General features: G+C 36.9%; 2 protein-coding genes across 4 annotated transcripts in view; both read right to left on the bottom strand.

The window, feature by feature from the left end:
- Positions 1-1,067: 1,067 nt before the first annotated feature.
- On the bottom strand, positions 1,068-12,556 carry LOC5566092. 2 transcript variants are annotated; one of them, XM_021845817.1, is made up of 3 exons: positions 12,408-12,556; positions 11,681-11,904; positions 1,068-1,550 (listed from the first exon to the last, which is right to left on the bottom strand). In XM_021845817.1, the coding sequence occupies exons 2-3, from the start codon at positions 11,885-11,887 to the stop codon at positions 1,224-1,226; spliced, it is 534 nt and encodes a 177-aa protein (XP_021701509.1). In that variant the 5' UTR covers positions 11,888-11,904; positions 12,408-12,556; the 3' UTR covers positions 1,068-1,223. The 2 variants fall into 2 exon arrangements, with proteins under 2 accessions (XP_021701509.1, XP_021701510.1); XM_021845818.1 differs by lacking the exon at positions 12,408-12,556 and adding an exon at positions 11,969-12,111.
- Positions 12,557-21,328: 8,772 nt separating this feature from the next.
- LOC5577110 (developmental protein eyes absent) overlaps positions 21,329-25,660 on the bottom strand; it is a 137,127-nt gene continuing 132,795 nt past the window's right edge. For both annotated transcript variants that reach the window (XM_021845816.1, XM_021845815.1), the window contains exons 4-7: positions 23,853-24,048; positions 23,290-23,404; positions 22,959-23,203; positions 21,329-22,413 (exon numbers count right to left, since the gene is read on the bottom strand). In XM_021845816.1, the coding sequence (XP_021701508.1) occupies positions 22,232-22,413; positions 22,959-23,203; positions 23,290-23,404; positions 23,853-24,048 (738 nt within the window). In that variant the 3' untranslated portion in view covers positions 21,329-22,231. The remainder of the gene's footprint in view (positions 22,414-22,958; positions 23,204-23,289; positions 23,405-23,852; positions 24,049-25,660) is intronic.

The following is a 25,660-nucleotide window of genomic DNA, read 5'->3' as shown; positions in this document are numbered from 1 at the left end:
ATTATGGACCCACCTGGAAATGCGTTTTATGGACCCTCTTGTGTGCTTTCATTTACAAAACTGTTCAAATATCTGTATCTGTATGCGTCTCAAATCAAATATTTAGTCTGAAACTACTGACTAACAATGTAATCGAAGTTCCCCCGGTGGATTTTCATACAAATAAGGTTGCTTTGAGTGTTAATTTTATTTTTTCTGTAGGGGGTTCATAATACGCAACAATACCCAACTAACAATTTTAGCGCTATAAGCCAAGATTATTTGCTTTGCGCTGTATAACAGTTGAATTGAAGCAGCGAACGCAGCAAAAAATGAAGGCTGTCAAAAATAGAACGATTAGCGTTAATACAGGTGTTTTAAATGTGCGACTTAAAGATGGTTTCCAGCTATACAATCAAACCTAAGCAAACAAACAGCGGTTAGCACTGGTGGAAAAAAATATGTTCAAATTGAATGACCAAATGTTTGAGACCGCACCCCTCATGTCAGTACAGGTCGGACTCGATTATCCGGAGTATCGATTTTTTTTCACTCCGGATAATCGAATCACTAAGAAAATAATTGAAAAGAACTTAAATATTATCTTTTTTTAGTTGTTTTAATTATATGATGCGGTAGTGTAGCCAGAAATTATTTCTAGGAACAGTAAAGGTCTTTACAGAAAAAAAAATTGACCGGCATACACAAAAAACCACTTTTTCAAACCCCCCTTTTCTAAAATACGTTCAAAACTGCAAAACCATTCATATTGCATATTGCAATACCAAATTATCTCAGATTTATGCATAAAAATTGAAAAACAAGAACATCAAAAAACAAATTCCGGATAATCGAATCCCGGATAATTGAGTCTCTGGATAATCGAGTCCGACCTGCTATGCTAAATGGCCTGAGAGGCTGTTTACTGGTCTATTGTGGAACTGAATACAGTTTATATTGTAAGTGGTTATTTAGTGATGATAAAGAAAAAAAACGAAATTACATGGCAGATGACTTAGCTTATGATGAAGCATCATATGGACTCCATTCTCATTATTTCTATAGAAAAAAAAAATAACAGTGCAACGTTAGGCATGATTTTTCTTCATTATTTATTGTTCAGCCTACCGGGAAAGTGGCTTACAACGCAACGTTTCGCTTCTAGCTGGTGCCAATTTTAGATTTATTATAATACACAATTACCCACTAAATGTCCCACGTCCACCCGAAGCGGAAGCGGCCATTTACTTCCACTTGTTGTTATCGTAGTCCCACTTGGACGACAAACCGGTAATGTTGCCAACGCCGAGATCCAGCATACGCTTGAGCTGAGCCTTCTGGTGCTCGTCATCGAAGGTCACCGGGATGTCGTCGTAAACGAAGGCCTTCATCAGCAGCATGGTGGCCAAGCTCATCGAGATGGCAATCAGACCGAAGCCGAGGGACATCTTCCATTCACCGGTTGGGTACTTGATCTCGGAGAAGGTTTGGCAGAACGAAGCACGGTACAGGGCTTTCTTCTCCTGGATGGACAGCTTCTTCCAGTCTCCCTTCTCCTTCTCGCGCAGGGCCTGCAATGTAGGAATCGAATGATTGTGATTAGTAATGAAATTAGGGGTATGATGTCTTTGGCAAACTTTTTCCTCATAAATGTTCCCATCTTTCAATAAGTAAAGAACAACTCTAGCGTTAGGTTTGATATCCACTTTTTATGATATAAAATAAAAATGTACAGTATATCATTGGTTTCAAACATTCAAAAACTCAGTTTGCAAAATTTTTGAGCAAAACATAAAGTAAATGATTTTTCCTAGATAGTTTGGACCCCAAATCGCAAATAAAGCCGCGTTTTGTCGGAAACTCTTGAAGTTCGCGAACTTCTTCTCAATCCTCTTAAAGACTTTTTTTTTAATTTCTTTATTAGTATCATTCCAAACATTACATTCATTTCTTATATCTAGGTGTTCTGTGTTATTAGACAACACTATCATCCTAATTTGGTAAAACAAATTTAAGATTTAATTAACATTTTGTTAACAACATAGAACATTTCATTTGCCGTAGCAGTTCAGATTTTTTACAGGTGAGTTGATTTCACCTGCTTATAAGAGAAAAAAACGCTTTCCTCTTGAAGACTTATGACTTACAACTTATGACGACAAAACTGAACTTTTTTCAAGGTTGTATTGAAAGATTTGCCAAGTGACTATAAGCCACCCGAAGACATCAAAAATGGAATGATTTACTTGAATTTTCCCAGTCCAAGCATGAGGCCCTCATGACCCATAACTGTGATTTATAATTTCGAACATTACACAAGAGGGCTTAATTTTAATTTGAAATATGATCACCATTTTTAAGTTGAGCTTGTATGTTAAGGGTCATGCACAAATTACGTCACGTTCCAAGGGGGGGGGGCAAGCCAAGCGTGACAAGCCTTACAAAAATTTTGGAGGACTCATACAAAAAACGTGACAAAGGGGGGGAGGGGGTCAAAAAAGTTGAAATTTAGCGTGACATAATTTGTGTACCATCCGTTATAAATCAACATTATTTTTCAAAACTCAACTGAAATTCGCCAGATCTCGCTATGATTCCTCAAGAGCCCGATAGGAATCTTCAGGCGGTCAAAAAGAACCCACGGGGTCCCGCTGGTATACTGAAGTAGTTTGCTAGGAATCTACAGGATCTTGCTCAGAATATTGCTTAGGCTTCAGATAGGAATTAACATTCTTCCAAGAATTCGCTTCTAAGAGTCCGCTGCAATATTGCTAAAAATTCTCAAATCTCCAATGGATGTTCTTCAAAGTATGGTAATCCTAGAATTCCTTTGGAAACTTATTCAGAAATTTCAAGATTTCACCAGAAATACTCAAAACACCACTAGAAACCTACAGTACCGTGAGGGCCCCTAACTCTGCGCAGCTCCTAACTCTGCGCACTTTTACCAAAATCCACCAAAATCTGGTAAATTATTTGATTTTTTGTTTAAAATTTGTTATCCATATATTGATACAATAGTAATAAAAAAGTACGCGAAGAATTTTCTTGACAAATTTACGTTTATTACTTTAATAAAAAATAAAATAGCTTTAAAAATATTGAAAAACGTCCAAATTGACTGCCCGTTAGCAAAAATGCTAAGGGGGGACCTCATCACTTAAGTCATTTGAATCAAGTTAAAGAAAATATATTTCAGATTTTTAGTATGTAGGCACTAGTTTATTTATCGAGCAATCATCACTGGTAAAGTGCACCTTATTTTCTCTTCATTTTCTTATTCTTCTCAAGTGCGCATAGTAAGGAACCATTTTTCAACTATGTCCCTTACTATGCGCAGCAGTTAAAAAAACGTTATTTTCAACATACAATCAACCCTCCAGAGGTCGATATTGAAGGGAACCATCGACTTGTCGACACCATCGAGATATGGAATGGAAATGCTTTGGTAAATTGTTTAAGGGTATCATCATAGTAAGGGAAGATTAAAAAATGACGTCCAACATATTTTAAGGATTTCTACACTCCGTACCCTCAATCCCCTGTCGCGATTTTAACTGTACCTAATGGATGCATTGTCACATTTTCGTAGACTCCTCCTTCCCTGAACGATGGACGTAATTTTTGAATGCTCACTAACCATGCAATAGAATAGTTTTGATTTTTTGTATAGTTTCATGAGTCAATATCGAGTAATGGAACATCGAGTTTTAATCGTATTTGCTATATAGAAACGCCAATAAAGTACTGTTATTGATCTGAAATATGAATCGTTCATTAATAACGTCAAGCTTATACAGGGCGGCGATACTTCTCGATTGAGGGATGAACAATACATTAAGCATGGATATACCCTTTCGCTTAAACTATTCTTCGTATTTAGTAGGAATGTTCGGGTTTCACATATAACAAACCAGAACCAGGTTCTTATTAATTTTCTTCAAACCCGTACCCGAACCGAATAAAAGAAAATTTGGTTTTTATATTTTCTAGTGAAAATACATAAACAGTCAAAGCTAATTTTCCTTTACACGCCAAGGGAGAATGCAAAAAAGACGTAGTTTGTACTCTTTTTGTATGTTGCTTTGGATTTTAGAAAACTAAGTTAATTACATGTTTTGGAAATCATATGATGATTTCGATTATTTTGAGAGTTGCACTTAATGGCATTCAGTAACAGTAATTATCATGGATTGAATTGAAGATAAAATTCACTCCACTTAATAAACTTCTATGTTAGAGACATTCCACGCTCCACTGGGGACGTAAAGCCGTATAAAGCAAGAAAATTAAGATTAATTCATAGTTTGAATGCTAGTAATGCTTTTAGCAAAATACTTCAACTGTTATAAATAATGTATCGAGTGCGCAGAGTTAGGAACCTGAATGCGCAGAATAAGGAGCATCGCAAAAATGAGTGCGCAGAGTTAGGAACACGGACAACCTTGTGAAAAATTAAAAATTTGCAATAAAAATCATTACTTAGTGAAGCTTTTATATTTTTTCCTTATACATGAAATCAATAAGTATTTGCTCCCAAAATTTCAGAGGATTGTGTTTTGTTTTCAATTAATTACAGCTGTTTGAAATTTGAAAATCCTTAAGTGCGCAGAGTATGGGGCCTTCACGGTATTCCACCAGAAATTTACAGGACGGCTTTGAAATCTTAGCAGTTCAGTGAGAATCGCCAGGTTTTGTGCAGCATCCGCAATAACTAACTATACATGTTGGCAACATGATGTTGGTATTGAATATTAGATTTGTGTAAAATTAGGTATTGAATTCGTTTGGAATAGAAAGCTAGCAGTATCTCTCTGCATGTAATTGGTAGTTATAGAAGAGTTCCTCTTCGATGGAATCGAGTATTCTGGTTCCGAAGTTTCCGTGGTGCTCATAAACCCCTTTAAAACCTTTATACATTCTCAGGAAAACGCAAGAAACCTCTAATGTCCGATAGTAATACCCAGATTTCGTTCAGTATCCTTAAGAATCCGCTCTGAAAATTCTGAGATGCTCACTATAAGAACAAAGGATCCCGTAAGGAATCTCCAGAATTCTCTTATAAATATCTAGATAGGAACCACCAGGATCTCGCATGAAACACATTGATTATTTCATACGGTCAACATACTTGATTAAAATAATGGTATGAAATGTAGAATAATCTAATATGAGCATCCCTGGTATAGAATGTTGGATTTCCTCTTAAAAAACCACCGTTACACCCAAGGGAGAAACCCTAATTATGGTTTCCCAAGGTATAACACGGAAAGACTTCTACTCTCTCTATATTGAAAAGGCGAGGCTGAAATTTGTGATTTTGAATCATATACTTTTATGTTGCTCTTGTGTAAAACCTTGTGATTTGTTCAAACGAGCTGCTCCAAATCTAAAGAGAAAAAGTGTAAAAGCCTGAGAAAAGATTCCGAATCTCTAGTTGAGATTATTTATGATAATTAATGAAAAATACCTGGTTGAATTTGTTTAGGAATTCTTTGAAGAGTGTATAATAGATTTCATCGAAGGGGTTTTTGAAACAATTCTTACAAGTAATTGTTGATGATTTTTATAAATGAACCTTGCCTTGCCTTGAAAAAATGACAAAAATGACGTAGGAATTATTGTAGGGTTTCTTGGAAAAATGCCGAAACGATTTTTTTTTAACTGGAATAGATCTTTGTAGAAGAATTCCTGTAGGATCCGTAGGAAAACTCCTAGAAGTAACAACTGGAAACATCGGTGGAGTGTAAAAAACATGTGGAGGAAATCCTGGGATTTTCGTTAGGATTTTTCCAGAGTAATCATTGTGAAAATTACTGGATGGACCGCGCTGCTTCGAAATCCGGATATTGGTCTCTTGCACGGTGTTTTTGGACTAAGTTCCGATTTTTTTTTGTCTAGAATGCATTATTGCGACGTCTTCTACATGTATGAAATTTGTCGAAATAATCATTTTTGGGTAAATGAAGGCTGAAAAGATTTTGTACCACAAGAAGAACATATTCTACCGTGTATCACTGATTTAAAAAAAAAATACTATATCGTCGATATAGACATAGAACTCCATAGAATTCATTTTGCATTTTTTTATGATATTCAGTTGGAGCTGCCTGACAGCTTAACTTGTCAAGGCTGAACCCTCGGTCTGGCTTTTGCCAAGTTTCCCCTCTACCAGGACCAATACTCAGACGGACTAGGCTATGGAGCCCACATAAACACTGTTTTTTTATTAGTATTGTGACGTGATAGTTTTTGAAAAATACCCATATCCCCTTGCTTCTGAGAAAAGGAAGCATTGTGAAAATCAGCAGCTCCAACAGAATTTGTTTGAAATAGTACTACTACTGTCATTACAAATACTGTCTAGTCGAAATGATTTGACTAATTTGTCATTTAAGTGCTATTTTGATTACTCCTGTCTTTTACGTAAGATTAGAATCTTAAATGTCAATTGTCGTCAAGTCTTAACAAAATTGGCTGTTTAGTAATTTCGTTTTTTGTTGTTAACAGTATTTGTTGGTCATTACGTTCATATATCCTTAAAGAAAAAGCCACTTTCCTTGTCTGTTCAACAATTTCTCGAAACTAGCAAGTGTACCCTAATGATCGATCTCAGCGTCTTACTTTCAATAGTAATTATTATAGTGAATATTTAAGAGTAAAGTTACCTTAGGCTTCTATTACAGTCTCCAACAAGATTCACTTTTCGGTGGCAAATGCAAACAACGCCTACTTTCTACTTGTAAATTTTGCGAATTGGACTGTTTATAGGTACCATTGTTGCAAAAGAGGTATCCCTTGTTATGGTAATGTAAAAACCATATTAAAATAAGATTGTCGCCACTTATTTCTACTCAGTGAATCTACTAGTCATTTTCCTCAGAGTTATATTCCCTACGTCGTATATGACAACGATGTATCTAGCTAGCTAATAGTAAGAGTGGCTACGGATCATTCTGGTTAGCAAAAGGCAAACTGATCGTCGCGAATAATATTAATGTCGATTTCGAATAGATTAATTATTTGAAATGGGCATCAATGCTATCAACGACGCAGAACGGCCGTTGGATCACGTCCGAGATATTATGCCATATAAATTATGACGCGGTTTTGAGCAAAAATGCCAAAATGTGATACCACCACTACAGGTTACGCCTTTGGTGTCCATCTAATGGGCTAATGGATTGTGCCTTCCCATCGCGGCAAGGTCGCATAACCAAGGGGAGGGATCAACAACTACTCGTAGGAATTTCTCCAAAAACCTTATCGATGAAATCTATTATACACTCTTCAAAGAGTTCCTAAATAAATTTGACCAGCATTTCATCAGAATATTATTGCTACGAATATTTTTTATATATTATTGCTTAATAAAATTTCCAAATCTCAATGGATTCTTCATAACTTCATTCAAGATTCTACACCAGTTAATACTACAGCAATTACTACAGTCCGATCATTTATAAATACATTTCTTCATGGATTGTTTACAAACTTCTTCAAAGTCTTGTAGGACATTATTCAGTGATTCGAATGATTTTGTTTCAGTTGTTAGCAATTTATTAAGAAAATCCTAGTAAAAATTTCATCAAGAATTCAGGAGTTCTTTTAGAGATCATCGTAGGAATTCATCATGGCATATTTAGAACTCAGACAGGTTTTTCCGAAGATTATTGTTTGATTCCTTTTATCAAAATTCTCGCCTGAAATTCTGATTTGTTTTCTTGACATTTCCCATATGAATGATTGGAAACAAAATCTTTGAAGGCCTCCTTGGAAATTAAAAAAAAAAGGAATTTTAAATTATTCAAGATAAACTAAACGGAAATTTTGGAGAAAGGCATAGGGAAATCAATGGATAAATTTCTGGAAAACTTGGAACTTCCTTGAAACATGTAACGATTTTTGGAGGAAAATGATCCTTAGAAAAAAAAATCAGGTTGAATAAATAAAACGAAATTCTTAGAAAGTTCGTCAAAAATCACAAATGAAAATTCTGGAGAGATCTTCGGAGTAATGTGTATAAGAAATAGCAAAACAAGCAATTTTACTTGTCGTAATGTCTCTTGTAATTCCAAAAAAGTTTTCATTTTCATTTTCATTTTGCAGCGTTTGGTGGGGCAATGAGAGCGCAAGTCAGTCCAAAGCCGGGGTAAGGGATAGGTAATGGCCGTAATAGTCTATGCGGACCACTTAAACACCATCGGAAAGGATAAGAAGGGTTGGGGTAGGGTATAGGGAATGGAGAAGACTTGACACAGTAATGCGATTAATGCTGCAAAATGTAAATGTGCTGAAAGCAATTAAATTTGAGTTTTGAAGTTTGATTTGACTTATTAAAATTCCAAATAGATCGGCCATTGTACAAGTAAGAAAGAATATGCTGATCGCTTTCTAGAAATTTTATAAACAACAAAATAATAACAATATGAGAGTGATGCTAAGGGCTGCTGATGGCACAATGCGACGCTTTAGGAGATTTTGATACTGAATGAACATTACTATACAGAGCGCAATTGAATCGATGGTGATAACTTTACAAACTTTATCTGTTTTTACACTGATTGACGATGCTGATTTATGTAAAAATATTTAAAAAATATTTGATATTAGTTCATTTGTTTGTGTGATCTAGGTGTTAATAATGGAAAAAATTTACATACCCTTGATTAAATACTTCCCTGACCAGAAATATTATATTTTGAGCGCCCTTTTCGAAGCTATTCTATCCAGGTATCCATGTACTGCTTTCAATCCTGAAATTATTCTTATTGTGCATGCTCATGCATTATATTAGTGATGCTCATAATCATGCAACAGATAAGGAGAGAAAAAGAGAATATAGGAACAGTGATTAGTAATGAGTTAATTATGTAGTTTTGTTAGAATTATAAACAATTAAACAGCAGTAATGAATAACTTATAAAATTACTTTGCAGCATAGCTGAGCCTTTCGGAACGTAAGACCGATGTATAAAAATAATTTGTTTCGAAATTGTCCGCGTGGTCTTCTAGTGCCCCTATTAGATCAGAATCAGTCATAGACATACATATCGAATGCTCGCCATGACCCTATGACCAACATTTGTATATGTATAGACTTAGCTGATGTGGCTTTTCTAATAGGTAGTTCTTTCACTCATTGATTGTCTTCAAAACCTTGTCAAGTATAGAAAATTGATTTTATTTCATTTATTACTACATTAAAGCTACATTGTACTTATTAAGTATTAGGTATTATTTTATGTTTTTATCACTATTGATATTATCAAGGCCAGAATTCCCAGTGAGTGAAGAATTTTATAGTACTAGAACACCATAGAAGATCGCTTAACATTACCTAATCATGGAACGGCTTTTTGCTCTATTATTTTAGGTAGATGCTATTGATCTCCCTTTGCTCCTATCCGCAACCCGGTGCACGCGCCCTGTTGGTTTTCGAAAACCTCGTAGAAGATTACAAACCGTCAATGGCATTCCCAATCACTACCCCACATTGCACATTCAAGGGTCTGATTGTGCTCCTAACCCACCCTCAGTCTGTAATCTTCTCGCCAGTTTGAAATTATATTTTCCCGAAGTGAAAGTAATTTTGATGAGTGATAGCGTAGTGCAGCCCAACTGCATAGTACAGTAGTTTAACCAGAATCTTTAGGTCAGAAGATAATATCTAAATTTTGTAATAAAAAGGTTGCCATTGCTTTGAAATTTACCCAACATCTAATCAAAACTACTAACAACAGCGATCAATTATCAAAATTCATCGCTCCCTGGAAAATATAATCCCAAGCCCAGGGTCTCTTGTAATTCCAAAAAAAAAAAAAAAAAAAAAAAAAAAAGTTATAGAGAAATTCTCGAATAAAATCAAATTAAAAAATTCTTGAATTAATCTATGTTCAAATGAATTATTAAACTTTCATGTCGTAGTTCCGGTTAGGTATCTTTATTTTTTTTTTTAGGAAAAAGGTCTTTAAAGTTGTTATTTCACCCTGGTTTCCCTTAAGTTACCATCTATGATAACATATAAAACGCCCTCAAGAGAAATGTTCTAGGTTCAATAATCTGAATCCCATTTTAAGAAACGGACTATTTTTTTCTTAAGTTCATATAAACTATTTTCTTCGTATCTGACTTTGATGACTAAAGCACTTTCAGATCATTAGATAACCATTTTTGGTTTTTGTGGAATTAAATCTAAATCAGAAAACAGATATTTTTTTATTGAAGTGAAAAATACTATGAATTATCGTTAGATTTTTTTTTGTTAGGTGTTCTGTATTTGAAAATAAATTTGTAGTTCTTCTTCTTCTTCTTCTTGGCATTACGTCCTCACTGGGACAGAACCTGTTTCTCAGCTTAGTGTTGAGCACTTCCACAGTTATTAATTGAGAGCTTCCTTTGCCAAAGTTGCAAATTTCGCATTCGTATATCGTGTGGCACGTACGATTATACTCTATGCCCAGGGAAGTCAAGGAAATTTCCATTACGAAAAGATCCTGGACCGGCCGGGAATCGAACCCAGACAGCCTGGAATTGTTTTTTTTTTTAACCTGGAAATATCAGAGAATTTCATTTCTGTAAATGAGTAGACACCCTTTAATTATGTAAGACAATTTTGGCGGTTTTTAGACCCCCCTCCTCCCATAGGAAGATTTTTGGATGAAAGTTTAAAATAATGGCGCTTACTTATTCTATGTATTCCAGTCGGCTCATAAATAATTGAAAATGGAGCTGATAGGACTGAGAATCGCTTCATGAGATGGAGTGGGATTCTGTTTTTGGTATGCTCAATTTTTGGCACCCCTCGATTTTGGCAACAATTCTGCATTTCATACCATTATTTTAATCAAGTATGTTGGCCGTATGATATAATCAAAGCGAGATCCTGGTGGTTCCTATCTAGATATTTATAAGATAATCCTGGAGATTCCTTACGAGATCCTTTGTTCTTATAGTGGGCATCTCAGCATTTTCAGAGTGGATTCTTAAGGATACTGAACGAAATCTGGGTATTACTATCGGACATTAGAGGTTTCTTGCGTCTTCCTGAGAATGTATGAAGGTTTTAAAGGCGTTTATGAACACCACGGAAACTTCGGAATCAGAATACTCGATTCCATCGAAGAGGAGCTCTTCTATAACTACCAATTACCTGCAGAGAGATACTGCTAGCTTTCTATTCCAAACGAATTCAATACCTAATTTTACACAAATCTAATATTCAATACCAACATGTATAGTTAATTATTGCGGATGCTGCACAAAACCTGGCGATTCTCACTGAACTGCTAAGATTTCAAAGCCGTCCTGTAAATTTCTGGTGGAATACTGTAGGTTTCTAGTGGTATTTTGAATATTTCTGGTGAAATCTTGAAATTTCTGAATAAGTTTCCAAAGGAATTCTGGGATTACCATACTTTGAACAATATCTATTGTAGATTTGAGAATTTTTGGCAATATAAATCAGTTTAATGCTAATGAGTTTTAAAGTAGCTCTATTTTAGTTGTATAAAGATGAAAACATTTTTAAAATATTTTTAGCATTCGAATCAAATTTAAGTTATCGAAATTAGAGACAATAGTTCCTTCAAGCTAAAGCCTTCCCAAACAAAATTAAGAATACTGAAAGTTGGACAAGGGCATCTTGAGCCTACCAACACCAACACCCCACCAAGCTCGAACCTCGAACCGCGCTACTCACCTGAATGTCAGGGGTCACCTCCTTGAAGCGGATGGCCGGCATCGGGTAGTCAACCCGATCGGCATAAACCGGCAATCCGTTCCAGCCGTGGCCGACGACTTCCCGCTTGCCAATCTTCTGGGCAATCATATCGTGCGAAAAGCGAACGCCCATCTTTTGCCGCAGGGCATTGCGGAGCACCACCGAAGCCAGGTTCACGTTGGCCATTGCGATTTGTTTTGGATCTGTGGATGGAAGAAAGCCACGGATTAGAGATTAGATAACCTTCGGAGGGAATCATATGATCACTTTTTCTTTCTTTTTGAAGAGTCTGCGATTCGATGTAAACGTCAAATTCTCACGACCAGAACAGTTACTCAGCGCCTGCTTCGTGCAGACGAAAATTTGTTATGTAACCGATGACGATTTATTTCACGTATTTTTTCCGATATTTATGCGACGAAACCTGAATTATAACAAAGAAACTACAAAACACCGTTATTCGAACAATTAGGTAAAATAAACTACAATATATTGATAATTTTGTCGAAAAACTAAACGTCCTAACCCTAAATTTACAATTTCATCCGACACTTCTTACACAACTTTGATGAAAAACTTTAGGAACCTTTGGATTTTACCAAATGTTTACAAAAACTGGTACCACAATTGACACTTTCACAAGTTTTGCACTAAAAAACTGAAATAGTTTCCAAAATTCACCGAAACCTTTAGAAGAAGCACTCACCTTCGCAGAAATTTGTGACCGAATCGAAAATGCAGAAAGAAAAATCACCACTACTTGCGCACTACACAAAAGACAAACACAGATGGCCGATTTCACGGAACGGGCGGTGATCTGTCAAAATTTTACACACGCGCCCGAGCTGTCAGGAGTAAGACGTCACAAGACATCATAAGTGGTTAGAAAACACCGTAAACGCACAGCGCTCTCTTGCGGCGAGCGCTTCAAGTTTGGCTCGAATTCTAAGCTTGGATTGTGTCTATGCTGAGCCACGCACGCTAGAAAAGTGTCTACCAAGGATGGAAAAAATCGTCTACCGACCAACAACACAGTAAATATTTGAATGGTCTAAGAGCGCCGTTGCTCTTGCAGCAGTATTTCGCGCGCGTAGGACGGATAAATGAAGCATCCGATGGACTCTTTATCGTGGGACAAAGAGTTTGTCGGATATTGTTACAAGTAATGATCAACTTGAATCATGCCGTATTCACGCTATTATTTTTCGCTAGACCATTGTCCGAATGGCTATAGAATTACAAACAGCATATCTGGAGATAAATCATAAGGTAGGCCTGCTTCTCAGCTAAGTGTTCTTATGAGCACTTCCACAGTTATTAACTGAGAGCTTTTTTTGCCTATTGATCATTTTTTGCATGTGTATATCGTGTGGCAGGTACGAGGATACTCTATGCCCTGGGAATCGAGCGGCATACTCGAGCAAAATGACCAAACTTACGACATTTTTCGCATTGCTTATTCCGAGCTGGGCATTGCTGGTCGTTTCCGTAATGGGTTTTTTGTCCACATGGGTAACAAGCACCACTTGTTGGTTTACCACTTCCAAATATGCGGTTAACCTTGTCCTGATCTGATGGTTGAGATACCGGTGCCTCGCCAATACCGTTGCCAGCAATTGCTTGAACTTGCTGTTTAATTGATTCGAAAGAATTCACCATTCGGGATACTTGTGCGAGTGTGAGTGTTTCCTCATGCAGTAGTTTTTCCCTCAATTCAACCGGAGCGTGGTAGATGATTTTATCGATTACGCGCAACTCCCGACTTTCCGCTTCTGTTTTACCGAAGTCACATTTCTTCGCTTGTTCGTTGCACCTCATTAAAAACTTCGTCAAAGGCTCACGTGTTCCATCAGATGTTATTGCTGGAACCATTTTACAAAATTCGCTCCTTTCATACGAATCGTGTTGTTTTGGTGTAAAATGTTCATCCAATTTACCAATAGCCGTTTTGAATGGGTCAATCTCCTTTTCAGCATCTTCTTCCACGTCCGCGCCATCAATCGAGTAAAACAAGTCCTGTAGTTCCAGCCCACCCTTCGCTAGTAGTATATTCTTCAATTTGGATGCATTTTTCTCTTCACTTGCTGCAATGATTACTTCGAAATTTCTCTTCCAACGCAACCATTCCTTTCGAATTTGCGTGTCTGGAAGGTGATTGAATTTAAATGGATTGATGTTCCAATTTTCCATCTTACGCGAACAGTAGGCGCTGGAACGTTAGCTAAAAATATTTGAAATTTTCAATTTGACCTCGTTACCATAGCGACTGTACAACAAGCCCTAGGGTTCGTTTTTTTTTTTTACCTTTTTATAATTTCTGCAAATTTGTAGCGGCTAATGCCTATTTCTACTCCCGGTAGCGGCTTCTCGCCTTTTTTTCTGCCCAAACGCAGCGGCTACACGCCTTGTTTTCTCGAAGCGGCTCGGTGCCTGACCCTGCTCTATGGCAGCGGAAATGATCGGTTTCTGCTCAATACAGCGGCTGTTGCCTGTCCCTGCTCTACGGCAGCGGAAATGGTCACTTTTTTTTTGCGTTTTGCAACGGCTTTTGCCTGCCCCACGTGCGCTCACCTTGCAAAAGACACACGTGGATGTTTGTTGTAAGTATTTTATTTTTATTTATTTTTTCTTACCTACTAAATGCAGAGGGTACGTTTCACAAGCTCGTCGCCAGATGTGGTATTCCAAATACAGAATTAATGAAAAGTAATGATTCTGTACTAACTTATGTTTCGGATTATTCACATTAACATACAATTTCACCAAACACGTCTTACACTTCCAGAGTCACAATTTATTCTGCCCTTTCGTTTCATTGAGAGTCAAAGCCTACTATTTATAATTCAAACTCAGCATAGCACAACGGAAAAGATCCTTGACCGGCGGGATTCGAACCCACGACCCTCAGCATGGCCATGCTGAATAGCTGCGCGTTTACCGCTACGGCTATATGGGCCGTAAAACTTCTATTTGCGAACAATTAATCGCTAGCACACGTGCAACACGATGCATTATTCGAGGAGCGTAGATTATTGTGATTACTTGACGACAAAAGGTTAATCGTTGTTGCTATGATCGCAGGATAAAGAACAACCGCGATGCATCATAGATTTTGTCATGATCACTAGATTTCCATGCTTGGTGTCTACTCAACGGATTATTCAACTGATGGATTCAATGGATCATTGAAATAACCATAGAAAGCATAGATAGCGCCACAGTAGCCTTGTGTGTTTGACAGAACAGCAATGCTGTCATAATGTTAAATCCCATGTACAGTGGCGCCTTTGTTTTGATGCGGTGAGCACTTGCAAAAACTACCTTCAATGATCCATTTATTGTTTGATTTTCAATCACCAACGTTATGAAGTTCGACACAATCATGTTGTCACAGAACAGATATCTATGGGGCGATCCATTAATTACGTAAGGGTTTATGGGGGAAGGGGGGGTTTGAGATTTCTTACGCGGCATACAATTTATTTTTAATTTTCATACAAAAAATCTTATTATGGGGTGAGGGGGTTTCGAAAAATCCCGAAAATTGCCTTACGTAATGAATGGACCGCCCCTATCCTAGAACAATAAGTAATTTTCGTCTAGAGTGCAAGAAAATGCGAAGATGAGTAGGCGAATAATGACGTTAGTCTCGTCTAAAATGATCTATTTCGCTCGCATAATGTGTTTGACGTTATGTCAACACCATTGATTTGCCAGCACAGTAAGCATGAGGCTATGCATGCCATAAAACTTTAGACTTTTACTGTTCGCCCTGTTTTCAAGTTGCCCGTGAGAGAGAACGAGACAGCACCCACACACGGCGCACAGTAAAAGTCAAAAGAACAAAAGAATTAATGGCACGTACAGAGGCTCAATGCAGCCTTGGAGTGCACCTAAATCTAAAAACTTGCCAACAAAAGCCCGATACGTTTTGAATTGTAAACAATTAGCGTTCTTTTGGGTTCAAAATATCTTTTGGGATGTGTAATAACAATGGTGTGGTAACTGGTAACATCCTGTACGTCCGACTGGAGTTTTTGAACTGCAACAAAAATTATCAACCTCCTCCGCCCCGTTGCCATTGCCTTTGCCTTGAATTTGTCATTAAACCTTATATCGAAAAAAAAAAACGCTGACTCCATTCATGTGCAGTGTGCACCTTTTTCTCCATCGTTTAAAGAAATAAATAGATCAGAAAGTTTTTCTACATGTCAAGGGACACAGTTTTTGTTTGACTAGTTTGGTTTTTCCAACAAAAACGCATGCACGCAACGGCTCGTCCTACACGATCGCAGTAAAGCTTTCATGAAGGATGTCGTTGAAATTATTCAATGTTCAATTCCACTGTATCGAGTTTTGTTTATACTGCTTCGCGACTTAAAATGGATGAACCAACGTGCGAAGTTCGATTTTTGACCAACATTGCCACGTCGCGAGTCATTTCACTATGGTGCGCATCTATGCCCTCCGCCGTGTGCATTATGCGCACTATTGAGAATCGAGTTGCGACGCGGCGAAGTTGGTCAAAAATCAAACTTCGCACGTTGGTTCATCCATTTTAAGTCGCGAAGCAGTATAAACAAAACTCGATACAGTGGGATTGAACATTGAATAATTTCAACGACATCCTTCATGAAAGCTTTACTGCGATCGTGTTGGACGAGCCGTTGCGTGCATGCGTTTTTGTTGGAAAAACCAAACTAGTCAAACAAAAACTGTGTCCCTTGACATGTAGAAAAACTTTCTGATCTATTTATTCCTTTAAACGATGGAGGAAAAGGTGCACACTGCACATGAATGGAGTCAGCGTTTTATTTTTCGATGTAAGGTTTAATGACAAATTCAAGGCAAAGGCAATGGCAATTTTCTAACGCGAAGCAGTATATTGTTTTCCAACAAATGGCCGGTACGCTGATCATAAGTACTGTGCAAAAGGATAGGACAAGAAACGGTCAAGGAATGATTCCGCTACCGAAATTACTTTATGGTTTGTATCCACTTCGTAAGTACTGTGCAAAAGGATACGACAAGTAATGGCCAAGAAATACTTCAGCTGTCCAAATTACTTGAGCTGTATCCAGTTGACAAGTAGAGCTGATTTCGTAACATTGGTAACGTCTGCCGTACAAATCAAATGGAGCTGTCACTATTCCGTACGGAAAAATGTGCCGCTCAATTATTCCGCAAGTAAAAGTGACACTTCGTTCATTCTGGATCAGTTGTCAAAATTACTTTGGTAATTAGCAACAAATTGTACTTGACCGCTCTACTTAGGATGTGGATACCAGGCTTTAGCTGTACGCAGCTGAGAAGTAGAGCTGATTTCATAACGTCGGTAACGCCTGCCATACAAATCAAAGGGAGCTGTCACTTTTCCGAACGGAAAAATGTGGCGCTCAATTATTCCGCAAGTAAAAGTGACATTTCGCTCAAACTGAATCAGCTGTCAAAATTACTTTGGTAAAAAGGAGAAATTATACTTGAGTGATTTACGTTTCAGGTCCGTACTTGGCTAAAGGATTGCTATGATGTAAGTGAAGCAGGAAAACAGCTGTCGGTCTGATGTGCAAATTTTTAGATGAGTGCAAGGTTGATTAAATTGGCGCGGTGTTATGTTATCTAATTTCATTGAATTAAATGAATGCAATTCTAATTTTCTCCGGCACCATAAAAAGATTTGTCTCTGAATCCTTAGACATGGCGCCCGACATGACACGTTGTATTTTTAGCGCACCATGAGTTCATGAGTTTTTTTTTTCTTTTGTTGGGATTTGAACCACTGCGACCATTAAGTTGATCTATTGAGTTCATGAGTTGAAAAATATCAATTTTTTCCGGTACAAAAATGTTTTGTATTACACTAAAATGTAAAAGCAACAGGGTCCTAAAGCCCTATCCCAATTTTAGTGCCAAACGCTTAAGTTTAGGCCAAAAACACATGTTTACTCAATTTTTTAATGTTTTTCGTTTGTTTGAGCCCAATTTTTTTCATGTTTTTTTAGATTTTGTCACACCCCTTGGCTTAAACTCAAATTTATGGATGTATTTTGTTTTCCGTGTCCCTTCCAAAATGTCAGATAGGAACAACCCCTATGCTAAAACTGAAACCCCTGTGGTGTTTTTGTCGACTAAGCGAACGTCAAACATGATCTTAAGGGGTCATGCATAAATTACGTTACGCTGCAAGGGGGGGGGGGGTCAAGCCAAGCGTGACAAGCCTTACAAAAAATTTGGAGGACTCATACAAAAAACTTGACAAAGGGGGGGGGGAGAGGCGGTCAAAAAAGTTGAAATTTAGCGTGACATAATTTGTGTTCCATCCCTAAGTGTCAAGGTTCATTTATGGAACCAATTTTTAAATTAAAGTTTGAATGTGATATAGCCGTTATTTGAGCGGGGAAAATTGCTAAAGTAGTTGCAGTCACATGGTTTTTCGTGTTATTATATAAAAACAAGATTTCATTAAACATTTTAGGACCCTATTCTCAGAATAAAAAGTTTCTTCAATTTTGGATTGAAACCCCTACCGAAATATTATTCTAGGAATGGTTTAAAATTTGAATCCAACCAGTACGATTTTTTACGTAAATTATTATGCTTAGGGTTATTTGCACACTTCGAAAATTTCGGTTTAAAAGATGACATTAATGAGGTAAATGACTAAATAAAGGTTTTAACTAAAATATGATCTAGCCTAATAATTTCGCTTGATTTGCTTGAACAATATGTGCGTAGCAGTTGCAAAATTATATAACAAAGAAACTATTCAGTATATAGTTGGAAAAAATTGCTTAACCTTCCAATCGTCGCGCGGTTTGCCACCGTCAGAACCACCGCGCTGCTGTTGTGAACAAAAAGCGAGGTTTTTTCAGTGGTGTTGTTCAAAATACAACAGCGCGACGACTGAAGTGTTAATAAATGATTATAAAAAAGGCAAATGTTTCTTGGGTAAGATGAACCTGATTTACATAAGATAAGCTTGAATTTTTCCAGGGTGTTGAAAAAGCTAGAATTTCCTATTGATGTCCTAGAAGACGTTAAGATGTACCTAATATATGTGAGAAAAGAACAAATTAATTCAAGGCTTTCCAGGGCAGCAAAGGATAAAGTCAGATTACTCCAGGGCGTTGATACTTCTAAGAAATTTATATTGATCTTCAAGAGGGCGTAAATATGCTCCAGATTTTGTATAGATCAATATGGAATAAAGTCAAAATACTTCAGACCTTTGATATAGCTCGATCGATTGATGTCATACAAATGGTTAAGATGTTTCTGAACTACGTGAAATATGGCCAAATTACTCCAGGGCGTTGCTAATGCTTGGAATTGTTAATTGATGTCCTACAAGGCCTTGAGATGTACCTGATCTACATGGATTGAGGTCAAATTACTCCAGGGCGTAGATACACCTTGTAATTTTCAATGGAAATAGGGCATTACCGTAAAACGGGGTGAATAGAAAAAGTGGGGCGAGTAGAAACAAAGCGACCTTCAGTTGAAAATGCAATTATTATGTAATGATAAACTTTAAAAACCTACTGAAATATTATTTTCTTCATTAGTTCAATAACAACAGAGTATCGCTAGACTATTTTCAAATTATAAATTTTGCTATTTTTCTCATTAACAAATTGGGAAGAAAATATTGAAATCTCAATCATTTTTGATAGCTTGAAACATCCGCCATTTTGGCAGATTTCAAAAATGATCAAAAATTGAACTTAGTTTTAAAAATTTTATTTTTTTTTCTTCACTAAGTAAATACATGTTGACATTTCTTCAAGATGCACTTAAAATATGTTTATTTTTCCATTAAAATGTAACAAGTATTAATATTTACTGAACAGTGTTTCTATTCGCCCCATTGCGGGGTGAATAGAAACATACAACATTTTCATAAATCTTTGTACGATATAATTGTTATTTTTTAACAGCGATTGGGGTCTTAACAAAAGAAGACGCGATCCATATTTAAGGCTAATAAAATTGGTTGTTATCCACACGGTTTAAGTTGTACACATTCAAACATGTCGGAAAGTGTTTCTATTCGCCCCATTTTACGGTATGTTGCACCTGATCTACATGGGACAAGGTCGCAAGACAAGGACAATTGATATCGAACAGGGTGTTAACAAAGACAAATTAAAGACCTCGATGTCCCTTGCAGTTGCCCAAAATTTTATGGCTCATAAGGTTATCTAGAATGCCGTGAAAAGTATACTGCGATCTGTCAAACTTGGGTACCTTTTGTACCACTGAGGGACCAAATGCAGTACTAGAAGTGGTACACAATCTGAGCCCGAGTGTGACGGACCTGGTGTTAATATGAAGTTGATTTACATAATACTAGTCTAAATTACTCCAAAACGTTGATACAGTATGGAGTTTTCAATTAATGTCCTACAGGGCGTTAATATGCACCTGATCTAAGCTCTACGTAAGACAATGTCAAATTACTCCAGGGCGTTAATACAGCTTGGAAGACCTGATATCCTACAGAGCGTTAAGATGCAGCTAATCTATATGAGACAAGGTCATATTACTCCAAGGCGTCAATACAGATTGGAGCTTTCAATCGATGATCTACGTAAGACAAGTGCTTTTTTAAATTTTAAATAATGTCCTACAGGGCGTTAAGATGCAACTGATATATACGAGATAAGTTCAAAATACTCTAAGCGTCGATACAGATTGGAATTTTCATTCGATGCCTTTGCACCTCAACACCTGATCTACGTAAGACAAGGTCAAATTAGTCAAGGGCGTTTATACATCTTGACATTTGTCCCACAGGGCGTTAAAGTTTACATGGCACGAGTCCAAATTACTCCAGGGCGTTGATAATGCTTGGAATATTCAATTGATGTAGGGCGTAAAAATGGGCATGAAGATGCACTTGGTCAACATAATGTGAGGTCAAATTACTCCAAGGAGTTGATAAAGCTTGAAATTTCAATTGATATCATACAGGGCGTTATGATGCAACGGATCTACATGAAACAAAGTAAACTTACTCCGAAGCGTTGATACAGCTTGGAGTTTCTAATTTTTATCAACGTGGATAAGGTCAAATTACTTCAGGGCGTTGATAAAACCTGGAATTTTCGATCGATGTTCTACAGGCCGGTAGATAAGGTGAAATTACTCTAGGGCGTTGATACAGCTCGTAAATTTCGATTGATTTTCTACACGGCGGTTGAATGCTTCTGTTCTAAATGAAGTTCTATATGAAATAGAGTAGTAGTATTAGAGAGCGTTGGTACAGGTTGGAAATCTTGATTGATATCTAATGGGGCGTTAGATTGTTGTTGATTTCGCACATTATTTTTTATGCCTTCGGGCGTAAAATTCTAAAAAAAAAATCTGAGAAAAGCTTCTTAGTCGTCGATTAAGCGCGACTAATCAGAACGACAGGGATGGCCTTATCCGAAATAAATGGAAAAATTTAGCACGTTCTACTCTCTTCCAATTCAACTGAATGGTCTGAAAAGCTGAAAAAAACACGTTGATATATTCTGGAATCTTACTTATTGGTTTTCTGTGAATTTCGATTATCAATTACGGAGAATCAACAAAGTGAATAAGAAACATGTCATCATATAAAGAAAACCTGAACAAATCACCAATGTTACATTTGGATTCATATATTGATATATTTAGGGTAGAGCTTATAAATACACGTTTTTTTGCTCGCTTTACATAGGTGCAATTTATTTAGAAATTTCATAGTAAAAGATAATGTTTGTGTTTTGATTCATTTTAAAGTGATTCTATGTACAAATGGACGTCTCATTCATCTCACAAGTTCAACACATTCGCTTACAGTATGATACTTTTCTTTTTAATTTTCTTCGCACGAATCCTAATATTTTAACACAGATGTTTGATAGATGCAACAGTTTGCGCCGACAAGGGTGAGCATTTCGCCTTCCAAATGCTCTCCAACAATTAGTACTTGTTAGATTGTTACTTACAATTTCGCTATGCAGTATAAAGTACAAATCAATTTGATGCGAATTCAAAGCTACGCATTCATTTTGGATCAATTCATTATGTTTGAATTCGATTCTTTTGTTTGTTAGGACGTTTGTTACACTGGGAATTAGAACGAAAAAAATATTTCAGTGCGGAGGTTTACATGTTCATACATTTGAGAACTGATTGAGCAACATGACGCGATCTCTCAGGTTCAATGGGTGGGTAAGAATTTATGAGAAGTTTACTTTTTGAATACTGATGCTGATTTTTTATGATTTTATATGTATTTCAACTTTGTGGTAGGTAAGATGCAGGAGATTTTTTACAAAGTTTTCTCTATTGGTATATAGGGGATTTCAATATACACGTGGCTTACTTAAAAATGCTATTCATTGTATGTTCCTAAACTGACTCTGTCTTTTACACATTTCTTGAAAATGCCTAATTTCACTAGAATCTTAAATTTGCATTCACAGCGATTATGAAACAATACGTTGTTGCCACTGCCGCCGCAATCACTGCCGAAGAAACGTTCGTCGGTGAGCATCTTCATAAGAAATTCATCTCCAGCGCGGTATGCAGTGACCGGATATCGCTATGGCTAGATATCCGCCAGAAGGGGAAATTTAGATTTTTGGCAGCGCTTTCCTCGTCCTGGCCATCGCCGACGACCACGTACGTGCTCTTTCGGCCAAATCTGGTCACGATTCGCTCGAAGCAGGATTCCTTACCTGGAAAGAAAGCATAAATATCATAGTAATACAATAGTAAGCATATCCCAAGCCCCATTCATTAAATTTCTGTGCAACTTCGACTGCTCTGGTCAATCATGGAATAGCAATTACGAATTGTACGGTCATTTTTGCTCATGCTAATTATTTAAATGGTTGTTTCTGGTAACACACTGATCGTATGCAGATCTTGAAAACTTAAAAAAAACATCATTTTGTAGTTTTCATGGAGACTTTATTTATAAGATTGTTTAGAGCAAATCCTTGATAACTGAAGTTGTTTATCCCATAATGTGTTTGTTTGTTATCTGCTCAAAAACATATTTTATAAAGGAAATGTCGACCTCTAAGGAACATATGAATAACAGGTGACCTATGATCAAAATCGCCACAGATTCTAAAACAGTATTAGGTAGAGTTATTTGAAACTACACTAAGAACTGCAAAGTTGGTACAACAATATTGAAAAATAAAAACATCATCGCGATTTGAAAAAAATTGTGGTAAAATGTGATGCTGCTTAAAGAGCGGTTAACGAAACTTACCTATTTTATTTGCACTATAAATATTTTCTATGGGGAATATCTGCCCCAGTCCGTAGAGCAGCACTTTGGCCAGTGCTGGAACCAGTTGCGTTGTCGTCACCAACACGTTAACGCAGTTTTCCCGCTGGGCAATCATGTTCAAACACTTCAGTGTTAAACTGTGCCAATTGTCGGTTTCGAAGTCGATGTCGGACCGCACTTGCAGCCAGTGCTCCCTTTTCTGGGGCCCCAGAAGACCACCAACGCTATAATTAGAAAGAAATAAAAGTGTATAAGTTCGTTTCTGATGTTGGTCATAAATCATACAGCTTGTGGAAGACTGTCAACTTACTTATTTCGGTAGGTGTTGTAGGTGTCCTTAATTTTCCGATAGCGAAATGCCAGCTTTCGCATCCAGTCAACGCCCCCGCGAACGCCATTAGGAAGGCAAATATTAGGTGGAGCTCCTGTTCACACAAAGTGTCGGAAACGAAAGGAAAAATGAATTAGGAGATTGAAGTACTGCCGCATCGGGGACAAAACATTTATGGTAGGAATGAGAAATTGAATTGCAAATAGAGGCCGCCGCCGACATTGCTCGCTCTGCGAGACAAATATTTGCTTAGGACTGCTATCGTACACTACCGTGCAAAAGTTTGGAGTCACTCTCATATCTCTGGGCACAAGTTAAAATTAAGCAAACTAAATTAAAAAATGTGTTTTCTAAAATATTTACGATGAGATTAACTCATTGCCTTTTGTATTTGCATAGAGAGGTTCAATTGACCGTATAATACTAGAGACGTGGACAAAATACTTTGACCCCAAACTTTTGCACGGAAGTGTAGATGGGCGCGAATTGCGCGGGATTTGGACGAGATGAGGATTGTTGGCGCATACGTATATTTACATTACCTTGTGCTGTTCCGGGGTGGAACCCATCGGCGGAGAAATTGTAATTGCTCAGATCCTGGCCGTTGTCGTCGGAGGACACGTCGTCGATGTGAACCTGATCGCACTCCTCCAGATCGTTGAAGAAGAAGAACGCATCCGCCATGTTGAAGATGAGCTCCTCCATTCGGTAGCCCAGTTGGACGTGGTGGTCCCGGCTCTGTTGGAAAGGATGGAAGGGAGTTAGTAACTTTTATTCAAAAGAAATAAAAGTTAAAATTTAATATGGGAATCCAGTGTGAATAATTAAATAATTATTTCAGTCGTTCTATTTTGCATATGATAGCACCGAACTTCATTATGATTTTCAAAAACGCCTGAAAAGACTCAGGGTTGCACGACCCAAAATAATCTTTCGCCTGAAATTATCCTGTAAAATCTCCTGATACTGTCACAAGGTACATTGAAGATTACATTGGGAATCTGCCACCAGTAAACCAAAGATTTCTCACATATTCAACATATGACCTCTGGAAATGGTTATTCAAAATTTACCGATGAATATTTATTATTCTTAAAGTGAATGCTTTCCTATAAGATTTGACGAACACATAGCAAACTGTTCGCACTGGAACAACAATAATGCTTGTTATTTTCAATTTCAGATTTTTGTATGGAATTATATGAAATATTGTGACTTCTAAAATATTTGTTATTGTTTTGTTATTATTGTTTTCATAATCATCATTTCCAATCTAAATCAAGTTCACTAGTCTCTACCTTGAAGTTTAATTAAGAGAGAAAGTATTAGAAAAATAACAATATTCGATATAATTTGAAATATATTTGTTTGTGCTAATTTTGATACTAACGGCTCCCTCGTTAGAATTTCTGTCAAAAGAAACATCAGGTTCCTTAAACGAAAGCCTGAAAATGAGATGAAGTTTAAAAGTACTTAATTTCAAATAAACTTTGGGTAGGTAGGAAACATTGCAGTATTTGTTGACGAAAAATCTTCTCCAGTTTTTATTGTACCTTGAGGTTCAAGCCTTTAAGGGAATCGGATTTTCGTCCAACTTAATTGAACCTTAGTTGAATTATCATTCAAACTTGAATCATCTGAGAACTGTGTTTTAAGTTATTATGTTTATTATTAACAATGAAAAATGAAGCAAATAATAATAAAACTATTAAAATAAAAACAAAACAAACAAACAAGTAATACGAATATTGTGAATGATAAAGTTGTCATTTATGCAGTTTCGGATTAGAGCTTTGGAGGGAAGGGGGTGGGGCAGCGGATTAGATCCTTAGACGGGGCTCTTGGTACAAAATAAGCATGATGCGCTAAGCATATGAAAGTTTAGCATTATGCAAATAACTTATCCGGAAAACTCCAGAAAATTGTAATACTTCTTGATCTCGACTTTTTTGTAGATATTGCGTAACATAAATCATCTGTAAAAAACACTTGAAACGTCGTATATTATAGATGATGAGATAGAATTTCGATTGAATTGTTCTCAATGAAGGCTAAAATGAAAAATGAATTAGTTGAAATCAAGTGAATTGATTAACTATTTCTTTTTATTGTGTATTTTTTTTCTAACTTTCACATTCCCAATTTGCTCTTCGTAAGGGTGAAGGAACAAACGATTGTTTAGCGTCGCTTCCATCAGATATTCAATAAACCTTTGCGGACGAAGAGCAATAGGGCCCTAAAGCCCTGTCCCGTTTTTTGTGCCAAGCGCTTAAGTTTAGGTCAAAAACACATGTTTACTCAATTTTCTAATGCTTTCCGTTGGTTTAAGTCCAAAAAACATGTTATTACA

The sequence above is a fragment of the Aedes aegypti genome, chromosome 2 (genome assembly GCF_002204515.2).
Source record: "Aedes aegypti strain LVP_AGWG chromosome 2, AaegL5.0 Primary Assembly, whole genome shotgun sequence".
Classification (NCBI taxonomy): Eukaryota; Metazoa; Arthropoda; class Insecta; order Diptera; family Culicidae; genus Aedes; species Aedes aegypti.
The sequence above is the reverse complement of the archived record's forward strand: the minus strand, read 5'-3'. Positions and strand labels throughout refer to the sequence as shown.